The 23699-nt window shown below is 37.9% G+C and overlaps 1 protein-coding gene across 5 annotated transcripts; it reads left to right on the top strand.

Moving 5' to 3' along the window:
* On the top strand, positions 1-21819 carry tlk1a (tousled-like kinase 1a). Of its 5 annotated transcripts, none has more exons than XM_046844356.1 (23): positions 177-312; positions 485-623; positions 9803-9921; positions 10339-10410; positions 13992-14030; positions 15067-15142; positions 15312-15355; positions 15642-15737; positions 15857-15943; positions 16041-16133; positions 16246-16356; positions 16550-16686; positions 16850-17038; positions 17149-17215; positions 17403-17500; positions 17825-17906; positions 18055-18146; positions 18613-18702; positions 19179-19348; positions 19445-19580; positions 19685-19796; positions 19931-20038; positions 20724-21819. In XM_046844356.1, exons 3-23 carry the CDS (start codon positions 9808-9810, stop codon positions 20874-20876), a joined length of 2166 nt encoding a protein of 721 aa, XP_046700312.1. In that variant the 5' UTR covers positions 177-312; positions 485-623; positions 9803-9807; the 3' UTR covers positions 20877-21819. The 5 variants fall into 5 exon arrangements, with proteins under 5 accessions (XP_046700302.1, XP_046700294.1, XP_046700312.1 ...); XM_046844364.1 differs by having other exon boundaries at positions 180-312; positions 482-623; XM_046844346.1 differs by lacking the exon at positions 485-623 and having other exon boundaries at positions 1-312; positions 15648-15737.
* The last annotated feature ends 1880 nt before the right edge of the window (positions 21820-23699 follow it).

The raw sequence follows: 23699 nt of genomic DNA, 5'->3' as shown, positions 1-23699 counted from the left end.
TCTCCATCACATTGATGAGAGCCCAGTGATCTGTGAACCATGCACAGAGAAAATACATGACATTGGGAATGGTTCAAACAATATTTTTTTGCATGTGTTATTAACGGGGCGTGATGTAAGAGATGTTTACGGTGTTACGTAGATGGTCAGCCTTTTTTCCCGTCATTGAAGTGTGTGTTTGGGTGAGTGAGTGAGTATAGGATATGCACATGAACATCGCCATAGTGTGTGAGCGCTGCACACGGGTGACTAGTGACGCTTGTGATTTTCACCTCATTCTCTCCACCAGACGCAGTGCAGAGCAGCGTGAAGGTTTGTGTCCGAAATCTTTGAAAAAAAATCCACAAAAACGAAACAAATGTAACCCGTGCGCGCGCGAGCATCACCAGTTTCTATCGCATAGTTTACCCACGAGTGTTTGGTGAACATATTCGTCATAGTTGTCGACCATCTATTGTTGCTTTTTTGTCGTTCCCAAAAGTAGCTTTGATGAGTGTCCAAAGTAAGTGGAAGTGCTGGAAGTTTGGAGGAGGGGACGCCATCTTGGTCCCGGCTCTCCACGTCCCCAACACCACGGCTGCTTTCTCGGCAACACGGCGCGACTGTGCTTGAGGCCAAGCAAGGTATCGTGCACATATGTCATTCTTTTATATCTGGGCTTTAGTTTTTGGTCAGTGTTTCAGTTGTGCGTGCTTTCTGCGGTTTAATATTCGCGTCCGGAATTGAGTTGTGCCGAGGCCGTGGTCGGTTTGTCGGCGCTAGGCTTGATGAACGCTGGGGCTAGCCTGTTAGCATGCTAGCGCGCTACTGTAGTACAGTGTGGAGCTATAAGGTGCCTCATCTTAGTGTGAAGTAAAAACCCATCAGTCAACTAGCTCTCGGTTTGAACGCTGGGTTTAGTTATCAGGTTTGTTAGTTGTCCGATATTTTTTGCACTTTGACGAAAATGGAGGTCAGGGCAGCAGATTTTCGGAGTAGTTTCAGCGCTTTTGGAACAAGTGCGAGTTCCAACCATTGAGGTATTGCCGAGAGTTTGTTCAGCCTGAACGTGCTAGCAAAGATGTCTGTCTATATAAAAAAAAAGAAAAGGTCAGCTCTTTTGACATCATGGAGGACCTGAGCTTGTTTGGAGACACTTTTTTCTCCTCCCTCGTCTCCGATGTAACTTTTACTTCGTGCTTAATCGACTTGAATGTAATGATTATTTTCAGTGCCTCATATCCTCGTTTGCCCTTTTCTTTATTTTCGCCTCGGATTCCAGGTGATTGCTTTTTTTTATTTTTTTTTGCATTGCATGCATGTTCCCTAGACTTGCACTTCAGCCCATGGAGGCATGCAGGGTGTTTCTTTAGACAAACAATTGCACCCAAACCCCCCCCCCTCCTGATTGACTTCTCCAGCAAACTGCTGGTGATGATCCTGATGAGCACTGCACTCGTCTGGGTGTCAGTTTAATCACACTTGTTGTTTGCTCCCTAGCACTGACTCATTCTCAACTTCTGCCATTTTGACCTGATTGTCTGAGTCTTTCAATAGGATCAAATGCTTTGCACAAACTGTTTGCCCTAAAATGGCCTTTAGCAAGACTCTTCTACAAGAGGGTCTTTTTTCTTTCGTTAAATCAGCATTTCGCTCTAACTTCTGTGAAGACCTGCAAATGGATTGTAAATGTTTTTGCAGGAGCGGAGTTTGGTTCCAGTCTACAGGGATGTTAGTGAAGTTGCTACATCTGTAAGGAGTTCATCTACTTTTCCCAATCCTCGTGGCCTGATAAACCCTTTGGCTGGTTGACAAAACAAATTTAATATTATATAACAAGTTATAGGGTAATTAATCTTATTGAGTTGTTTTTTATTTTGCAGGCTCGTAGAAACGGGCAAAGTTATCAGCTGGACTGTTTCGCCTAACTGACCCTTTATTTGTTGCAAAATAGTGAGCAAAGACACAAAAGGCTGGTATTTTTTAATGTGAAAAGTCGGAGTGTGCCATAAACAGGTGGACACCCCGCTCTGCTGAAGTGCATAGAGAGCTAAAATGACATCGACTGCATTCTAAGGGTTCAACCGCTTCCCTGTGCAGGGGCTTCAAATTGTTGTGTGTGTGTGTGTGTGTGTGTGTGTGTGTGTGTGTGTGTGTGTGTGTGTGAACTGAAAACCTATGCAGAATGTCAAGGAAATGATGCCTCCTAACCAGATGGGGGTGGGGGGAATTACTATTCCTGTACTCCACTCTTCACCTATTGTGGGTTGCACTTTTTCCCCCCTTGACTATTATTTAAGAAAGCAATACATTGTAAATGACCGAACTGTATTGACCTTACCCAAGCATCTTTTTTTTTAATTTAAGTAGTATTTTCTGTCAGTAACTTTCTCCTAATCCTAGATTGTTTTGAGAGGCTGTTGAATAATTTATCACTCTTGAAGCACGTTCTCTTTACTGCATTGTTCCACTGTGAGCCGCCTCGGCACCTCCTCTGCTATTTCTGCCTTTAACTCTGAGACCAACTCTGTGTGCCATCTTCAACCTGTTTGTCCTCCAGCCTGATAACACGGCTGATCTTTGCACTGCCATTTTGTGTCAGGCTCAGTGTGTTTGGGGCGTCCATGTTGGCTCCTCACACTCCAGAGAGTGTGTGGGCTAAGGGTGGATTAAAGGAGCGCTGCCAGCCACACACTGTAGTGGCAGTTTAAGCAGAGAAGAGTTGTGGAGATGCGTCTGAGCTCAGCGGCCCAGTCATTTCCATCGCTCCTAACAAGGAGATAAATCATTCATTTCATCAGTTTAAGGCATGATTTCTGTTCATTTCTTTGTTTATATATCATCCTATATCAAAGCATGGCGCATTTGACATTTACACACCATCTGATTTATAACTTCAATAATCAATCATGAAATTTGCTATTAATGTAAAGTTTAGCGCAGATGCTAATTGTACATACAATTCCATGGGTCAATAAATTCCCTAATTAAACGTTACACTTGTGCACAGTCCCAAATGTCATGCTTATTTAGAAATCCTCAAGTTGCTTAGCAATTTAAATGTATTTAATGCCAGTGCATTTATTAGCAAAAATTAATATTAAATAAAAATTATTTGCAGCTATGAGTGACTCAAAAACCCATCAAAATGCTTTTCAAATTTTACTCACGTTTAGATTTTTGTTTTGCTTTTTAAATATAAATCTTATTCCTATTATGCAAACTATTTAAAATAGTCTCTGTACCTGAGACATGCCCATTGGGAAACTGAGGCTTAAAACCTAAAATCATTGTACAAACCGTATTTTTGTATTTAATTACGAAGTACTGTGCATAAAAATTACTCAACACACACCACGGAAGCAACGCAAGTTATATCTTATCAAGATATTACTGATTCTTCACAGCAGGTGTGTACAGTGCTGTTTTTTTACTTCTTTGACCAGCACAATTTTTGGTTTTTTTGTTTTTTAGAAAGGAAAAATACTGATATTTGGAATAGGGCCCTAATTAGAATAATGATGCTAAATGAAACAAAATGGGCAAAAAATGCATTTTATTTTATTATTATTTTTTTTTTGTAAAACCATTATCATCTGAAATTAGCTGTTTTTATTTGAGAGTGAATGAGGAAATTCTCGATATGTAAACCCTTTTTTTTATATATATATATATATACACACACAGTATTTTGGTGGTCATTTTAAATTTAACCATTTATTTATTATTCAAGTGATCACAGTTGTTTCTTAACCTCAAGTTGTCATTTTTACATAGATTATTTTTGGTTTTCGGAACAGAGTGCTAAACTTACAACAACCTTAAATTTATGGACTGATTCTGTCTCTTTTCTCTCCTGTACCTTTACCTGCTACTTACAGAGAGCTATTTTTGGTTGAATAATGCAGTTGGTTATCTATGGCTTTAATTTTGTGTTAAAATTGTGCTGGCAACGTTAATGTTTGGAAATATGTAGAAAAAGAACTGCTTGTGTTTGTCACATGTACAATACAGCACGGTAAAATTATTTTCTTCATATATCCCATCTTGTTAGAAACTGGGGTTCGAGCACAGGTCAGCCATGATTCAGTGCCTCTGGAGCACAGAGGGTTAAGGGCCATGCTTAAGGGCCCAAGAGTGGCAGCTTGGCAATACTAGGGCTTGAACCCCTGACCTTATCAGTCACCCAGCACCTTATCCACTAAACAACTTGTCTTCTGATCCCTGATTGGTCACAGTATTGTAATGCATGATTTCAGAACATACCATACAAAGTATTTTGTGTGAATAGTATAGTATGTATTATATTTTGACACTCAAAACAATAATAGAATTTTGACATTACACTTGGTGTGTTGATTCTGGATCTGTGTTACAGCAAACGTGGAAAGCTTTTAATTTTCTGATGAACTTTTACGGGCCTCAACTCTGTGTTCTTCCTGCTCAGTTGATGCACTTGCAGAAGGTTTGCTTATTTATTAAATTTTTTCTGTTGCCACACACCTATCTGAAAATGCTTTGTTTTACTTAAATTTGAGCAGTCAGAAACTGAATTTGACTCGATGGATAATAAAACGTGTGCCAATATCCCTTTAAGCCGTGCTTAACAGGTGCAAATTACACATAGAATCCATTGTTTTGAGGTCCTATCTAGGTTTATATTTTACATTTTTTTTCCTCCTCCAAAGGATGTATATTAGTGCCAGATACACTGTCCATAAAAAGTTGAGAAATCCCCTGTTTGAAGATTCTTATTGTTTTAAGTTCTGCATGCGTCTGTAGACAGTACACGATCTAGTGTATAATGTCCATTATGCCTTTAGAAGCCTCCAAATAAGACATCATTGTCAAGTGGTTATTGTGTGTTTTCAAATTGAAGCCTTGCGTCATTTGGCAGGAGCTTATTTACTGAACTACATCATGTGTGTAACATGACATTTCTCAGGTTACCTTGTGCTCTGGTCTGAAATATCCTCTGGCTGCTTCTCCAGCAATTCTGCATGTAAGCTATAGCTTACTTTATCAGTAGTTCACAGACATTGAGATGTAGTGGTGTTCCACATATACATTGCTCAGAGGCAACCACCAACCTTTTTTTTTTTTTTTTTTTTTTTTTTTATAAATACATTGTTTTTGTTAATCCATGTTTCCTTTCTAAGTAAAGAACCAAAACGCATTTAACCCTGCTGTGTTGACATGTGGAAGGGTGTACTAGCCAAGTCACTATCACAAATTAATTTAATTAGCACTGTATGTTTCTTAATTTAATCCTTAAGAACTACACGTATTGTACATGTTGAGCCATCGTACCACCCACTACTACACCACTTCTGACAATTTAAACAGCATAGAATGGCATGTACACAGTCAGCATGCCTACTTTACCCTCTTTCTCCACAAATGGGCCATGCTGGCATCCATCTTGGCTGTCTTAGCTCTTTCTTTACTACCTGATCTTATGTGTCTCATGGGTATTCTCTCTCCCTCTCCCCCTCTCACCCCTTTTGCATTCTCTGCCCTGTCTTCTCCTGCTTTTGCATTCTGGACACAGAGAGAACTAGGTGTGTGTGTTTGTGTGTGTGTGTGTGTTATAGTGTTTCTGTTCTGGCTGTGTGTGTGTGTAATAGTGTGTGTCTGAGACAGGACTGCGCATTAAGTTGCTGGATGTACAGAGCTTAAATGCTTTATGGGAACAATCTACAGTAGAGCCAAATGAAGTTAAAGACTAAAGAGGGCTTAATGAAGCTGCCAGCTAAGTAATACATGAGCAAAGAGGAGTGTTTGTAATTACGTTCTCTCCTCTGTCTGCGCACACACAAACAGGCCACAACTATAACTGTGTAAGTTCTTTCTCATGCTTTAGCACCCCTAACTCTATAAAGCTTGGTCAGCACTTAACTTTGTTTATGAAAGAGAAACGTGCATAGTTATAAACTTCATTTTTCATAGAGCTTACTGCATTAATAAAAAAAAGTAATACAATATATTCTGTTTGTTTTATGAATAATTAAGTTTGTTTTTACATATAATTGCCCCCCCTTTTTTTTTCTTTCTGTAAAGTCTACCTGCAAAGAATCTAGATAAAAATGATCTCTGTGCTTTTGATGTTTAGAATAAAACTGGACTCATAATATTCTCTTTCTGAAAAATTTTCAGTTGATGAACCCTCAGACCATGAACTTATTGATCTCTGACCCCAACCAGTGTGTGGATAATCTGTTTTCGAAATTGTTACTTTCAGTTGGTGGTGTTCACTTTTATTTGTAGAGGGCTGGTAAGGCTGAAGGTTTTCATTTCAGCTAAGCAGCAGCCACTCGATTATACTCACTGCCACGAAAACCTATAGCGAAAACGGCCCTTTTGCGGTTCGGATTGGACTCCTACTTTACATGATCATATCATTTGTCTGTAAATGAAAATAGAAGAAGCAAAACCAAAATTGAAGCAAAACAATCCCATGCCTGTATAAACCGGAACGCAATTAGCATATTCGGCTAATAAATTATTAGTTATAAGCCATACAAGTCTTTGTGAATGTTGGCATAAAACAATAATGTATTTAAATCAAGGCATGAATATAAACCTCAGTCTGCATATCTGTCAGAGCTGAGTTCTTATAAAAAAAAATTAATCACATTATGACCAGTCAAATTTCAGCATAGTAAACTATTAATTTATGGAAGTACTTAATTTCTTAAATTTAGCAGTTACGATGCTCTGTAACACACATTTTCATAGGCGAATATAGGCTTAAAAATCATGCAATAGCTGTTTATTACACCCCCTATCTGTAAGATCCTATGCATTGCCTTTCTGTAAATTTGATTGTGCTCTTGCTTTTTTACAGTATTAACTTCTCAGGAAATTCATTATTATATGTGGTGCAAGCAGTTTGTTTTTAGTAGCCTACTTCTGGGATTTAAAGTCAGAAGCGTTGAGGGGGAAAACATCCCTATGGAGAGTAGCTCTACTGAGGATACACTAGTAGCTGACTCTTTGTTCTTTTGTAGTCTGGTTGAAGTGTAGACAAAAGGATTTGTTTTGCCTTTTTTGTTTAAGTTTTGTAATGATAATAATGGACGCAGATCATGCGAGGTTGTGACTTTGTTTTGTTCATGGTGCATGATGCACATTTTGGTGTGAAGTGCATTAGTGACAGAAGAAGGAAAAACAGGACCTGACCCTTAGCCGTCAAAGAGATGGTAATAAATATTAGCTTTATTGATGTACATGAATGCCTGATCAGAGGCACCTTTGGTGTTGCCTATCATTCATCTGTTTTAACCCTGCTTGAGGTTTGTGTTTGTGTGGTGAGATCTGTGCGTGTTGTCGTGGCACTGGCCCTATGTAATCTTGCACTAACCTGCTGCATTTGCTGTAAGGCTGTGATGGTGGCTCATTAGAGAGATACAATGGCAGCAGAGCAGACCCTGAGGAGAGAGCACCAGCACTCTAGCCTGGAGGATCCTCACAGCTACAGCCAGGCCTATATGCCTGAGGGGCTGATAGAGCCCACAGTTTCAGTGAGACTTAGTTGGAGAAACGTGTATATTAAAAGAGAGGAACAATCCAACAAAGCAAGAGTGGCCGAAAGTGTGTGCAGTGTTATTTCTGTTCAAATGTCTAATGTGCTTGTGTTTCAGCTTGTTGAGCAGTGCCAGTGCAGGAAGACTCTATTGCACCATGCTACAAGTCTGCTTCCAATATGCATATTTATAGAATCTCGAGCAATCTCAGTTGGCCTCTCAAACCTCAGCTTTATGACAGTCCTAAGTTGTTTTGGGTTAGGTTTTGTCTTGCCAATTACACAGTGTAACACAATGTCTTTGCCTCAGTGGTTTACCACATCCTTGAATCTCACTATTTGCTACACTGTCTGTGCCATTTTCCCTGTCCCCATGTTTGCTTTATAAATTGCCACTTATGTGCATATCTTAGTGTTTGTGTATCCATAGTAAGAATATGCCATGTGACCAGTACAGCTGCGCTTTGGCAGCGTTATGCTTCAGTAACGCACACTGTAATCACTTGGGGCCAGTGTGTTACGGGTTTGGAGCAGCCAACCTGCCCTTGTGCTCCCAGCATTACTGGTAACTTGATAATAAACATTTGCTGAAAAATCTTTTAAAATTATAGTATTTCCTCTTAAAAATCCATCAAAATGATTGACACCTCTGAAAAGCTTTTTTATTTTATTAATTGCAACCAAATGGTTGTTAAACTTTTGTTTTACTTTCAGTCAACAGGAAGTCTGTTGTTGCCTTTAACCATGTCCTGTTTCCCTGGGGTGTAAATATGAAGTGGCACGCATGTAAACCCCTTGTCATTCATTAACATACCGAGGGGGGGAAACCTTTTTAAAACCTACAATAAGGTGTGGGCACAAAAGAGACAGATTATTTATTTTTTACTTCACAAATCAGGTATTAGATTTGAATATATGTGGTTAAAACAGTTTACTTGTCTGTAACAGTATGGAGGAAGGTGAAGGAGTGAAAAGAAGGGCCTCAGGGTCAGTTTCAGGTTTGCACATTCTAGATTTTTTTTTAATGGTTTTGAAGTTTCATAATTTATTAAAGTCTACTTTCATAACGTACAGTTTGGACTGTGAGACTCTTCCTGAGACTCTCATTCTCCAAATGTAGCACCCGAAGTGCCGTTAGAACTTCAGTTCGTGGATTTATTACCTGATGAGATAGATATTGTATTGGTATTGTGCCAGATGAGACCAACGTACAATATTTGAGTCTGTCTTAAATTTGGTGGTTGTGCATTCATGAGTTTGTGTTTTTTCTTCTGAGAAGCTTGAGGTCATTAATTCAGCAAAATTTTAGCCCCAAACCTGGTCATTTTCAGAGTTTCAAACTTTTCAAAGCTCTATTTGATGGCACTTCCAAAAAAGATGGTGAGCCAAGCATATTAATAAATAATCACAGATAGTTTAACAAACAAACAAACAAATGTATATGTTTTACATATACCTCATATATCTCAGAATGCACATCACACTTCAGTCTAACCTGTGGGGCGAAATCCGCATGCACAAACCTAAAAATGTAAACGTTTCTGCGTGGAGTGGTGGAAAAAATTCTGTCTACAAGTGTCTCCAACCGATGCAGACATTATGGGGTGACACTGTGTGCTATTATTCTCTCCAGGGCATGTCACAATTTATTAATTGCGTGTTTTTAACTAAGAACTGGCCACGTGAAGTTGCACAAACGTGATGGATTTGATAAAAACCTTTTAAATAATATTGTGTTTTTTGCTAAGTGTGTAATTTATTGCATGCGCTTTTTTATTTATTTATTTTGTATGTTTATTTTTGTATAATATTTTTTCCTGTGTCCATTTGGTGTGTGGGTGTGTAGGTAACCTGGGGCTTTGCTAGCAGGAGGGAATTGTCTGTTTGTATAGGTCCTCTACATACTTTGCTTGAATATACATTTGACACAACTGTTAATATGTTTTGTTTGTGTAGCTGTGTAGGAAAATTGGCCTGTACAAAAGATTTGTTTCCAGCATGTATATTTTTAGCTTTGCTGGCAAAAAGTGCCAGCTAGCACATTTCAGGAAATCCAGGAAGTCTGCTTCCTCGTGGTAGATATTTAGCCACCTATGACAGCACACCTGATGTTCTACTGATGTGATGAAAAAGAGTTTTATACATTATTTAAAACATTGCTTTATAGAGGTATTTTTTTAGAACAGAGATGATAAATGTTAATATTGTCCCTGGAAATTGGTTTCAATTTGATGTCCTATTGTACTCTGAATTCTTGTACAGTATTCTAACTACATGAATTGATGTATTTTTTTTCAGGTGCTATGGATGAGCTGCAAAGTTTGGATCCACGCCGGCAGGAGCTCCTGGAGGCACGTTTTATGGGTGGCATCAGTGGCAGCACAGGCAGTACAGGCAGCACCAGTGGAGGAACCAAGGTGAGTGACAGCATAACTTACACTCCAAGCTTTTTTTCTCTCTCCTTTATATAACCTGAAACAAAATGGGAGCAGCTCTGCTTACACTGATGCCGCCTCTGTTGTCCTGAGGTGTAATACTTCTGAGAAAGAATAGCCAGTGCAAGGGGGTAAAAGTCATCAGTTGTTAAAAGAATTATATGGCCTTTTAGGAGGTTATTTTATCCAGTGAAAGCTTCCTCATTTTGTGACATCCATGCACTCTGTCATTAGACTTGATCTGGGTCCCTTATGCTGTTCTGCAGGGCTGTCATTAACTTGTAATCAACACCTGCTGCATTTAGGCGAGGTGTTAAGTCTCTCTTTTTTTACATTTTCAGCCAGTTTGTGTCAATATGTGCAAATCTATGTATGAATTACGTCATCTTCATGTTTCAGGCCTTAACAAACAACGAATGTTCAAATCATAGCTTTGGAAGTCTGGGATCATCCAGCGATAAGGAGTCAGAGGTATGTTTAATTCTATTTCTGACCAGCATTTACAAATGACTGCTTATGCATGTTTTTAATGTGCACAGCAGGCAGATACAGTTCCAGGACCTTACATCAAATTCGCTGTTGTGTGTAAGATTGTACCTGTATAATTCCAGCGGGCTTGTGAAATTCAGGGTACTTTTGGTACTCAAGCATGGATGCGTTTTTTTAATTTATTATTTTTATATATATATATATATATATATATATAGAGTTTAATTTGTTCCGTAACCTTGCTCGTATGTCAATTTGCTCGTATTTCAAAGCAAATTTCCCTATTAAAATTAATTGAAATGCCATTAATCCATTCCAGCCCCCAAAATTCCACCCCAGTTGTTTTTGTTACGTGTTTTTGAATAAGAAAAATGTATTTATAAATGACAAATATTGTATAAAAACATAATAAAAGAGAATGTAAAAAAAATAAACTGGTTAAGCATAGTACATATCATTGAAGTACTACGCCCGTACTGCCTCGCCAAGTCAATCACTCGCACACCTTGCTCATGTTTTTCTATGATTTCACGCTTTAATTCAATAGACATCATCTTCTTCTGAGCACTGACCTTTCTGACCTCACTTTCTTCGGACCCATGGTTATAAAAAGAAATGTGATAAAGTACTGTAAATGTACAAAAAGCTCAAAACGCGAGCACAACTTATCAAGATGCTTCGACAGTGAGGCAAACAAGTACACCGACTGAGGCCAGTGTTGCTGATTCACCTCGAGATTCGTAAAATAAATATAAATGCGGATGCGGCGCTCTCACCGCTGGGGCCCGGTTTCGATCCCCGGTCAGGGAACCGACCCCAGCCATTAGGGTTGCACAAGCCTTAGTGCCGGTCCCAAGCCCGGATAAATGGGGAGGGTTGTGTTAGGAAGGGCATCCAGCGTAAAAACGTGCCAAATAAAACATGCGGATGGTCCGCTGTGGCGACCCCTTACGGGAGAAGCCGAAAGAAAGTTTATATATAAAAAGAATTATTATTATTATTTATATATTTTTTTTGGACATCCATTTTAACCAGTGTTTTAGTCCATAAGTGTGTTTTTGGAGAAGTGTAAAATGTTTGCTCCTGCACCGTGTGTTTGTTTTACAAGCTGTCTCCATTTCAATTAATATAGATGCATCTGAACCCCACACTCCCATTTTATGTTCACCATGAAAATTAAAGTCATAATGTTTAGTGTCATGAGTGGGCATTCTGTAGCTTCCCGGTGAAGTGTTTGTATATTGATATTTATGGGTAAATGCAAAAATAAGAATTATTCATGACCTGTTTTTTGTAACTGTGTTAAATACAGCTGGTCTAAGGACAGCTGTCACAGAGCCTCAGGCTTCATGGACGCTGTTGGACATTGGGGCACTTGTTTCCTGTATAATAATTGTGATTTCGTGCTGTGTGCTGGAGGTGTGTGGAAAGTGTGAGGTGTGGATTGGTAGGACAGCAGTTACATGCATATGCAGCACGTATGCAGTAAATCCTGGTTAATACTGCTCCAGCATCAGTCTGTAATTGATCGAGTTGATTAGATTTTGTGTAGTTTGTGCATGCTGTATTTATCCTCCACACCTCGAGTTTGACTGGTTGTAAATGGTTTCAGCTGCTCACTGGCTGTTGTTGCATCTCTGTTTACCACCTAAACCTAGGCAGTGCTAAGCACCCGATTTCCAACATACCCAGACAGACATTAAGAACATTGTCTGCAGCCCTCCCCCTCCTGCCCCCTGCCTAGCACACCTGCTTGTGCCATAAATCACACAGAGACAGAGAGGGAGAACTGGACAGAAAGCGATTGGTAGAGAGTTGGAGAGATAGTGTTGGAGTGAGAGATGGCTAAGGTGGTAATTGGAAATGCAGTAGGGAGCAGAGAGAGGGGGTGCATATATGGAGCAACGAGCAAAAGAGAAGGGGGAACAGAAGCCAGGAACCAAAAGGGTGAAGCGGATTAAAATGGAGGGCCAGAAAGCTCAAGGAGACGTGCATAAAGTCGTTGTCTAGTCCTGTGGTGGCTTGAGCTGCTGATTGTGCACAGATGCCAGGCACACAGATGCCCCCATACGTCAGCATGCTCTCTAATGATGCAGCAGATACACTCTCAATCACCACACACACCTGTCACAAACACTCCCACAGACACAGAGCAACCATCAGTGCTAATGCTGTGCCTAATAATGCTGCACAGAAATGTGAATACACAAACACAGGACTACAAATGCTGCAGTCACAAAACAAAGATGCACAAATCCACTGGCTAGTGAAGCTAACAAAATAAATATTACATCTGAAGCTTGGCAGAGTAGTCAGAAACCTTTACCCGAAATCTGTGACTCTGTTCTATTTCCTAAACATCAATGTGCCACAAAATGTCTGTCACTAGCTTCAGTTTTATGTACAAGTATGCGTCCTGATACTGTAGGAAGAATATATCTCTTGTATAGTGTATCACAGCACGATTTTTTAGACTTTGCATGAGATTATATCATGTTGCTTACTTCCAATAGATAAATGGTTTCACATGGTTTTCAGTTTTACTTATATTGTATATTATTTTCATTATTAATGGATTTTTTAATATTATATCCCCCTACCACACACACAATCGCACATATTCTGCTTTTGCATGTTGGTGGCGAGAAGTAACACACATTTCACCGTCTCTCTTTAGAGGAACAGGTAAATGGTGTACAAAATGGGTAATAAACAACATAGTTAAATTATGACCCAGACAAAAAATAAAGCTATTCGTGTTAGCATTTTAATAATGAAAATATGTTGCATGTGCTGTATATACAGATACCTAGATAAGTGTTGCCCTGTTTGTACAAGATGTGATATAGACCTTTTTTATATTGTATTGCATTGTGTACAATATTTTTTATTCTTATTCTAGGTGATGAACAGTTGCAATATATTTTTGTAATTGTGGTTACAAAATGATTACCTGCAAATATAAATAAAAATATACCTGCATAAATGATGCAGGTAATATTTCTCTAGCAGATTTACATTTTAAAAACTAATAAAAAAATATATTTACTTTTACAGTTTGACTGCAGTAGTAATACAAATGGTTTATTTTATTTTTTTTACTTTTAAGTTTTTTTGCATACACTTTATAAGAAGTACTTTTGGCAGCAAGTTTTGTTTTTTATTTTTACGAGTTTTTTTATTATTAAATTAATATATTTTTTTTTAATTCTCTCTTTCCCCCTTTCCTATTTTCATGGCTCTGAGCTGGTGCCCACTGTGACCCAAAAATGCCAGCAGGGAGTGTGTGGTGCATCGATAACCAGCCTGCTTTGCTCATTAAGACCGCTGTGACATTCAGTCACTGTCACTAAAGGCTAATTATAAACAGAAGCTTTGGTCATGTAGTTTGTTACAATGAACCTGTTTCTTTAAACATCTTACTTACTCTATAACCCCCGCCCCTTCTCTCTCTTTCTCTTTCTCTGACTTTTTTTTTTTTTTTTTTTTTTTTCCCCTCCTCCCCTCTCTCTTTCTTACCTGCTTGTCCTTTTGTCCCTCCTCCTTGTTTCTCTTCTCTCCAGGGTTCTGATGTAAAAAGAGGCAGTTCTCCTGCATATTCAGTAAGTCACTCTCTGCCTCCCTCTTTTTTTGAGTGCATTCTCATGTCTGTCTCTGTCTTATGACTATTTCAGGACTACATTGTTACATTTTACACAAATAATACTCCAGTATGCAATATATATTTTGACTGTTATTTTCATCAGTCTGTTAAGCCCTAAATACATAACTGAATGATCAGCATGTACATGTTCATAAACAGCATCAGGACTCCAATCCAAATGCATAAGAACAAAGTGGAAAAGAAATGGATTTTTTGGTGAAAAGGCTACAAATATTTTCCAGGCTCAGACAGCAAGTGAGCTCCTTGGTGATCAGAATGCAAAGATGTACTGGCAGCTAGCCACTCTTTGTCTCTGCTGAGTAGGATTTCTGCATCCATTTCACTTCTCCTGTTTGTAGCAGGGCGTAACAATTCATCAGTTCATATCAACATGAGTAATGTGAAAAACGCACACAATAAATCATTCATTTATTTTGATTTTTAACTGTGCGTTCCAATGCAGTTTTAAAGCATTTTAATAGTTTTAATTAATTTATTCTGATTTTTTGTTTGTTTGTTTTACTTGTTTAACATCATATGACAAATTATGTTCAATATCCATGGAAAATGCAATATGCCCCATGTCTGTTACTGTCATTATGGTGTCAGTGCAATGTCACAGAGAAAAGTAGTATTTAAGTAATGTTAGCCGTTACAAAGGGTTCTTTTGTTTCTCATCATCTTTCCAATATTATAAAGCAGGCCTATATATAGTTCATTTTTAAATGTACAAATAATAAGAATACTGTTATTCTTTAAAAGAGAGAATTTAAGTCTCCTTAAGCATATCTTTAAATATTGTTACCCTTAAATTAGCTTGTCGTCATCTGTTAGCGTTTTCTTTCCATTTTCTTTTTATTTTTTTTAAGGTTACATCTGGATTTCAAAACTGTATTTGCGTACTGAAAAACCACATAATTTTTACCGCATATGGGAAAGTGCTAGTGAAGATATCCACTGGTACATTGACTTTCGTTTTTTTTTTTGTCCTGTAGACCCCTGAAAAGAAACATTCAGAGTCATCCAGAGGAAGAAAAAGGAAAGCTGAGATTCAGTCAGAGAGTAGCCAAGGTAAATCTTTTTCTTTCTTTCTTTCTTTCTTTCTTCCATTTATTATTGCTTAGCTGGCATTTCTTTTTTTACTTTCTTTCTTTGCCAATGCATGAGTATTCTTTTGCATATTATAGTTTCACTGATTTCTTCACAATGTTTTATTCTTTTTCCTTTCCCCTTTTCTTAGGGAAATCTATCGTTCGGGGAACTAAAATTAGTGACTATTTTGATGTAAGTCTTACATTCTTTATTTGCTAATTGGATTTGAATGATGTGATGATGAATATGACAGTATGAATCGGAAATGAAAGTGGGTGGATATGTCTGTCACTCTTTTAACTGGAATTGATTAAAAAGAAATCAGCTCAAGTTGTCTCATTTGTAGTAATTTCTTTGCCTTTGAGGAAAATGATGTAATGCAGACAAATAAATACACCTGCTATATAATAAGTCTGGGTGATGTTGAAATTAACAGAGGTCACTTTCTCTTCTATTCGCTCTTTGTGACTTGCTCTAGATACAGGGTGGTAATGGCTCCAGTCCAGTTCGAGGCCTACCACCAGTTGTTCGCTCTCCCCAGAACTCACATTCCCACTCTGCACCTGGATCCAGTGTATGTCTTTTTTACACACAGACACACACACACACACACACACACACACACACACACACACACCCTTCTGCATTATATGCCTCTTTAACAGTTATTCCTTTTCTGCTTTTGTAATTTAGGTCAGGCAAAACAGTTCATCACCCACCAGTCTGACTTTTGTGGACCACATGATGCACCCTAAACAGTTAGCAGTAAAGAGTGTTCAGGTAGAAAATAAATTCTTTAGAGGGTTGAAAACAAACTGAACTTATTTGCACCATTGTGTGTGTGTGTATGCATTTATTTATGTATTTTAACTTTCAGACTGAACTAACCATGTTAAAGCTGGCTGCTCTGGAGAGCAATAAGAACCTCGACTTGGAGAAAAAGGAGGGTAGGATAGACGACTTGTTACGGGTAAGTAAAGGACAAGGAGGGTAGACACGGTGTGTACTTTCCGCAACATCTTTTAAGTTGATTTCCCCACCTGTCTTATTGAAAAGATTTCTGCATTTTCCTATTTATCAAGGCTAACTGTGATCTCAGGAGACAAATAGACGAACAACAGAAACTACTTGAAAAGTACAAGGAACGCTTAAACAAATGCATCAGCATGAGCAAGAAACTCCTCATTGAAAAGGTCAGAAGTTGTTTTTTCTATGATTTAAATGGATCTAACTGAATTTAAAATCTGAACAATTAAAGTGCTTCTACTGTAAATGTACATTTGTGTATATTATTTAACTGATGATGCACTTGGTTTCATACCGTTTGATTTCTCTGCCCTAGTATGTGTTCAGTGTGATTAAGTGCACCGTGTGTGTGGTGTTCAGAGTACACAGGAAAAGCAGGCATGTAGAGAGAAGAGCATGCAGGACCGTCTGCGTTTGGGACATTTCACCACTGTAAGACATGGGGCTTCGTTTACTGAGCAGTGGACAGATGGATACGCCTTCCAGAACCTTGTCAAGTAAGGCCTTCCCCTATATCTGTTTCCCCATTTAATGTTTTAAAGGTGTGTGCCAGTAGACAGTACAATGTTCTGTAATGAGTCATTTGATAAAACTGTGTATTTTCATCTGGATTCACTGTAAGTCTCAGTGTTATTTTACATACCTGTGTGTATCCTGCAGGCAGCAGGAGTCTATAAACCAACAGAGGGAGGACATAGAGAGACAAAGGAAGTTGTTAGCTAAGCGGAAGCCTCCTTCAGCTAGTAACTCCCAAAGCCCCAGTGCCAACTCTGAGCAAAAACAGCGCAAAACCAAGGCTGTTAATGGGGCGGAGACTGACCCTTTCCTTAAACCCAGCTTACCTCAGCTGTGAGTGGATTTTAGCTGCGGTTTCACATAAAAAACACATACATGATCAGACATGTAGTAGACATGTAGATAACAATGTTGTCTGTTGCTCTACCCCTGTGTGTATGCAGATTAACTATAGCAGAGTATCACGAGCAGGAGGAAATCTTCAAGCTACGTCTTGGTCATCTCAAAAAGGTGAAATGGCCGTATCACGTTATTTAGCTCTTTTACACAATGTTCAAGTCCTCTGACTAGACATAAATATGCAAAGCCAATATATTCATCAGAATTAAGATTGAAGGATTGTGAGCAATTTTTCCTTATGCTGAGTTCACAGTGTGTCTGAGTGATCGAATGATGGTGTCTGTAAACGTTCTTTTAGGAGGAGGCAGAAATCCAAGCTGAGTTGGAACGCTTGGAGAGAGTGCGGAATCTTCACATCCGAGAGCTGAAGAGAATAAACAACGAGGACAGCTCTCAGTGAGTACCATCACCATGGTGTTACTGTACTGCTTTCCATAATGCTGTCATTTAAGCTTTTCAGTGCTCTGCTTGAATTTCTTGATTCACCTTTATAATGAAACCTTTATTAAAAAAACATAACTGATTTTCTGCTGAATTTGAAGTATTTAGAAATAAAGCTTTAGCATTATATCTACAAGTGCTATAAGGCTGCTTTTTGCTAGAGAAAAACGGCCACAAGTAATAGGCTGTAAAATCAGTACAGCTTTCAGTTGAGCTCATGATTTAAGTACGTCTGTGTGAAAAAATGGTATGAATGCAACCCCTGCTTTAAATCATCAGGTTCAAAGACCATCCAACTTTGAATGAACGCTACTTGTTATTGCATCTGCTTGGAAGAGGGGGCTTCAGTGAAGTGTACAAGGTATTTTTTTCCCCCACATACAGACTAACCAACATGGAGTAGATAAATCGGAGTACTTATTTATTGATTTATTTATTTATTTATTTATTTATTTTTAAGTCTAATTTGTTGTATTGTTTTTTTATTTTGTTCCTTTTTCTTTTTCTAGGCTTTTGACCTTATTGAACAACGTTATGCAGCTGTGAAAATCCATCAACTCAACAAAAACTGGAGAGAGGAGAAGAAGGAGAACTATCACAAGTAATGACACTATTCTTCTTTGTTGAGCCATCTTAGTGATCGCACCAGTAGGGAGTGGTGTATAGTGTGTGTTCAGACAGCCAGCAATTAATTGTGTCATAATTATAATAAAGTATTTAATAATCATGATGGATGTATAGTAATTATGAATCATGAAAAAAATGTGAACAATAATAATAAAAAATAAATAAATAAATAAATAAAGCTTATAGGCTGGTGAAATTTGCAGCTTAGAGGTCAAATACCTGTCTGGTCATGATTAAGGCACCGGAATGAGTACTGAGGTATTTTAGTCTGATTGTTATTCTGTTCTGTGCTGTAAATGTCTGGAAATCAAGTCACTTTCACCTGAGGCTGACTGCCTGCCTAGGGCTGAACCTCTGTTGCCCATGGTAACCTCTCACCCTCTCTCTCTCTCTCTCTCTCTCTCTCTCTCTCTCTCTCTCTCTCTCCCCAAAATATCTAGACATGCCTGTAGAGAGTACAGAATACACAAGCAGCTGGATCATCCACGAATAGTGAAACTTTATGACTATTTCTCACTGGACACAGACACGTGAGTATCTCGGAGGCAGTTATATGTACATTTTTGATAATGTAGCGCACATTTCTGAGATGGTCTAGACCCTTAAAGGTATTTATTATTGAGCCGTAAGCTAACCTAACTAGCCTGATTTCTTGATAGTCTACTAGCGACTTGATGTTTTGAAAACATTTTTTTAAATTAAAAATCCTAGTTTGACTTTGAACAGTTTCCACTGACCAAACAGACAATACCTTTTCCAAAACCTGTACTATGAACAAATGCATACTTTTTTACAACACACGCGCTCTGGTGGTAGGATCTTTGCTGTGTTATTAATATTAATGCAGCCGAATCCTTCTGTGAGCCATTCACCAGATAATCAATAAAAATTAAATAATCGCAGCATTTATGTTTATTTCTTTAATGTGTATGCTCAAGGGTTTTATTTGTTTTAGGTGCACAAAAGCTTGCTGTAGGTTGATCTTTTTTTTTTTTTTTCTGTATAGGTTTTGTACAGTTTTGGAATACTGTGAAGGCAATGATTTGGACTTCTACTTGAAACAGCACAAGCTTATGTCTGAAAAAGAGGCTCGTTCAATTGTTATGCAGATCGTTAATGCACTACGTTATCTGAATGAGATCAAACCACCTATAATACACTATGACCTTAAACCAGGTATCAGACTTGTGCACACACCCAACGTCTTACAAAACAGTACAAACTGAGCCACTAACATTAATCTTTATTACATTAATATTCTTATATTTTAAGGGAATATACTGCTAGTGGATGGAACTGCATGTGGAGAAATTAAAATAACAGACTTTGGTTTGTCCAAAATAATGGATGATGATAACTATGGAGTGGATGGAATGGACCTCACATCACAAGGGGCTGGCACTTACTGGTAGGAGATCTAAAGTAATTTGCTACAGCTTGTTACAATTTAGTGTAAAAACTTTGTATGGTTTGATATTGTGTTTAGAGATTTATAATTGATTTGTCTTTAAGGTACTTGCCCCCGGAGTGTTTTGTTGTGGGCAAGGAACCTCCCAAGATCTCCAACAAGGTGGATGTGTGGTCTGTGGGAGTTATCTTTTTCCAGTGTCTATATGGAAGGAAGGTAAGGAGACGACTTGAACTGGCTGTAAGGTAGTGAATATTTCTATTGAAATGTCACCAATTCTAAAATAAAAGTGAAGGTTTAACTTGCCAAGTTATATGAACAGTAACATTACAATGATTTCTGTGTTTCAGCCTTTTGGTCATAACCAATCACAGCAGGATATCCTGCAGGAGAACACTATTCTCAAAGCTACTGAGGTGCAGTTCCCAGTCAAACCAGTGGCCAGCAATGAGGCCAAGGTCAGTGAGTGTTATGCTGGTTACATTGTGCAACCTGGATTTTTTTTTTTCAAAATCTAGGCACCACTTTTTTCGACCACTGCAACAGTGATTACTGTATGTTGAAAAAACGCTACAGAAATGCTGTCTATCGTAAAAAAGATATGACTAATGAATTCTTTGTGGATATTTTCATAAATGCCATTTATATAAAAATACAAATTGATTATTAAAATGAGTTAAGACATATATATATACATATATATATATATATATATATATATATATATATATATATATAAATAAATAAATGTATATTTTGAATTAAGTGCAAAAATAGAACCCCCATTTTTAATGCAGTTGGAGTACAATAGTAACTGGAATATTAGAATAAAAACACTTAGTAGGAGTTGAAATAGAGAGATGCAGCCTTTCTGCTGATGTTTTCACTTAATTTAATAGGAGTCATCTGGCACAGTTGCATCTTAGATTATGGGATTATAGCTAATGTGTGGTACAGTTTGATAGTTATAGCATAGTTCATTCACTTGGAGTCATGTCACAAGGCCGCCCTCTAGTGTTATGAACATAGATTCGGCTCCTGGAAAATTGCTGGCATTTTTTTTTTTTTACTGTTATTGTTTAGTGCTAGGGTGTCATGGTTTTACCAAACAAGTGTTCTTATACACATGTTTTTGATTGGCAGGCATTTATCCGACGCTGTCTTGCATATAGGAAGGAGGACCGATTCGATGTGCAGCAGCTGGGCAGTGATTCGTATTTGCAGCCTCACATGAGACGCTCCAGTTCCTCCGGCAACCTGGCCTCAAGTCCAGCACCTTCAAGTGTCATTTACTGACAAACTGCACTGACTCACTGACTGAACATTGTGCTGGCCCATCCCTGCTCTCCCTCCTGCAGGAACTGAACAGGAGCCAAGCAGACAAGGGACAAGTATGTCCTCAGATCGTGAATGCTAGACATCGACAGTTGAATCTGGTGTTTGGATTTGGGCAAGTTGGGAAATGAGGGTAGGAAATGATCAAACTTTCATTCAGAGAGCGAGAGAGAAAGAAAGAAGGAAAGAAAGAAAGAGTGTTGCATAAATGTTATTGAAGAGTAATGGCCTTTTAAAATTCTATAAAGCACTGCTCCATCTCAGTAACTTGAAATGTGATAAATATCATTTTTTTTGTAGCAGTAGCTTTGAAGGAATAGGTAAGACCTCACACCTGCCATAAACAAATTACTGCAGTTTCTGCCAGGTAGAATGGCTGCAATGATGGAATGATTGTTGGCAGGTGTTTAACAAAGGGGTTACATGCATACATTCTGTAAAGGTTTTCACTATGAACTTTACAGTGATATTTTTGGATTTGGAGTATGTTGGCTGTTTTTCTGTACAATTAGCTAAAAGAATGTATTAAGCATATGTTGTGACGTGTGTCACAATAGGGCCAGGCAGAATACTAATTTTGAATGCACACAATAACCAAATGTAGACAAATGACACATGATGTACAGAATCCCTATGCAGGATAAAAATAAAGAATCCCTTTTAGAAAGTCAATGTATATTTGCTGTACAGGACCATACTTGCAGATATTAAATTTCAACAGATTAATTCTGTACAAATCTTTATGGTTGTTTTTTTGTTTGTTTGTTTATTCCTTGTAAATCTGGGTTCCTGAAGTGTTTGCTGCTTTTATGTTGCTTTTTAAAAATGGCTGTATTGAACTACTTTGGGTACGAAGTGTACAGTTATGTTGAAATTTAAAATGGTAATAAATGGCAGGTAATTATTTGTTGCCTCAAATTATAAGCTGTTCTTGAAATTAGCATCTAAACCTTTCATTTTCTTTATGGTTTGATGTTAATGCGCAACTGCTCTAATCAGCTGCCATTTTAAACATGAGCACCAGAAGCGAACTTATCTCCCAAGTTATCCCCTCCTGTTTTTGTCTAGAAAAATAATTTCACGCTACTGTTTGGAACTGAAATATCCCTGATTGAAACCTAAATCCCTTTTAGTGGTTATCCATTCCTTCATGTTGTGCTGAGATATACTTGAGGTAACTGTCTGAATTATTTGGATTTAATTAAATTAAAGAATATACATCTGTAACTGTATATATAGCAAAATACTGTTGACCTTTATGAATGTAACAATGGCTATAAAAGGTAGCTGCTTGATTGATACCTACAACCCTAGTTGTAATGAACAGATGATTGGTCCAAAACTCCCCTGTGACTGACAGTTGTAGGTTTGCAGATGGTGACAGCAGTTTGAAGTTGCCAAATCTGTGAATGTACAGTTCCTCGGTAGTACCAAACTATTTTGAAGGTCTGCCAGGATAAAGTGTTTTCTTACATTTAGTTACAAAAGTAAGATCTAGAAATGCTGGACATTACTGCAGCATTGACTGAAACTACATTCTATGTCAAAATGAGACTAAAATTTACCTTTTTATTTTTTTTAATTTTTACTTTTACACATAAAAGAAAGCAACACTGGTGTAGTGAAAAACCTGTGACGTGGCACTGTTCATCTTCCTTGGGATCCTTCATCAAGGATGCCATAAAGTTTCAGGAAATTATAAATGATCAGGTTTCTTCTGTTAAGAAAGGACAATAATTTAAATTGTTCTAATCTACACAGAAATGGTTCACTGTTCACAAAACCAGTCCTCTGACCTAAACACTGAATACCTGTGGGCTGAGATGAACTGGCTCATCAAACACCCTGAAAGATCAGGAGAGATTGTGAACTAAGTTCTGACCCCAACTGTGCTTCAAATAAAACAAGAACAGAGTTGTTGACATCCGTATTTATTTTTTTATAGACATCAGTACTTATTTTACATGTTATATTTGTTTTTATTGCACAAAAAAATTGACAGCATGTTTAATTATTCAACTAATGTTTGACAACTATTTCTTTTCTCTGCATTGCATATTAATAACTAATAACCACTGATCTTAATGTGAAAGTTTATTCAGCGCTCAGTAAATGTTCCATTACATTTTGTACTGTGCATTATACTTGTGTTGTATCAGTGATCACATGGTCACAGTGTTCCCATGCAATACATTATGAAGAATTTAAGTGGCAATACTCTGGTTAGGTGGTTAAAGAGTTGTCTTGCAAAGATAATAACCACCAATATTTTAATTCCAAGAAGACACCTATTAGTGACTCGGTTGACAGGGATGAAACAAATTGTACTTGAAGCCCAATAAATCTTTTTACAGTAAAGTGCTTCTGTGCACACAATCAATAATTACAGAAGTTGAGGGATACTACTTTTCTAATTGATTTCATTTTACACAGCTATTTAGAGCATAGTAAAGAGGCAGTGTACATGAAGAATTGTTTCAAAAAGCAACAGAGCAGCAAGTTAGTACTCAGGCCATAAATATACTTCTGAAGCAATGCATTCTAAATAGGCTAATTTTATTGACTGATGCAGTAGATCATTTTGTATTAGTGCATGTGAACTCGAGCAAGCATGAGAACACAAGCGAAACAATGTCTGATGGACATACTCTGGCACCAAGCCAGGCTCCTTTCATCAATATCTCCATCAGCATTTCATTAAAGGGCGTCATGCATAAAAGGACTGTCAGTATTTATCAGAGGCCTAATGCAGCAGGCAGTCCCAGGAGGTCAGGACACATCAGT

This window comes from Silurus meridionalis, chromosome 3 (genome assembly GCF_014805685.1).
Source record: "Silurus meridionalis isolate SWU-2019-XX chromosome 3, ASM1480568v1, whole genome shotgun sequence".
NCBI lineage: Eukaryota > Metazoa > Chordata > Actinopteri > Siluriformes > Siluridae > Silurus > Silurus meridionalis.
Note: the sequence above shows the minus strand (reverse complement) of the source record. Positions and strands in the feature narration are given on the sequence as shown.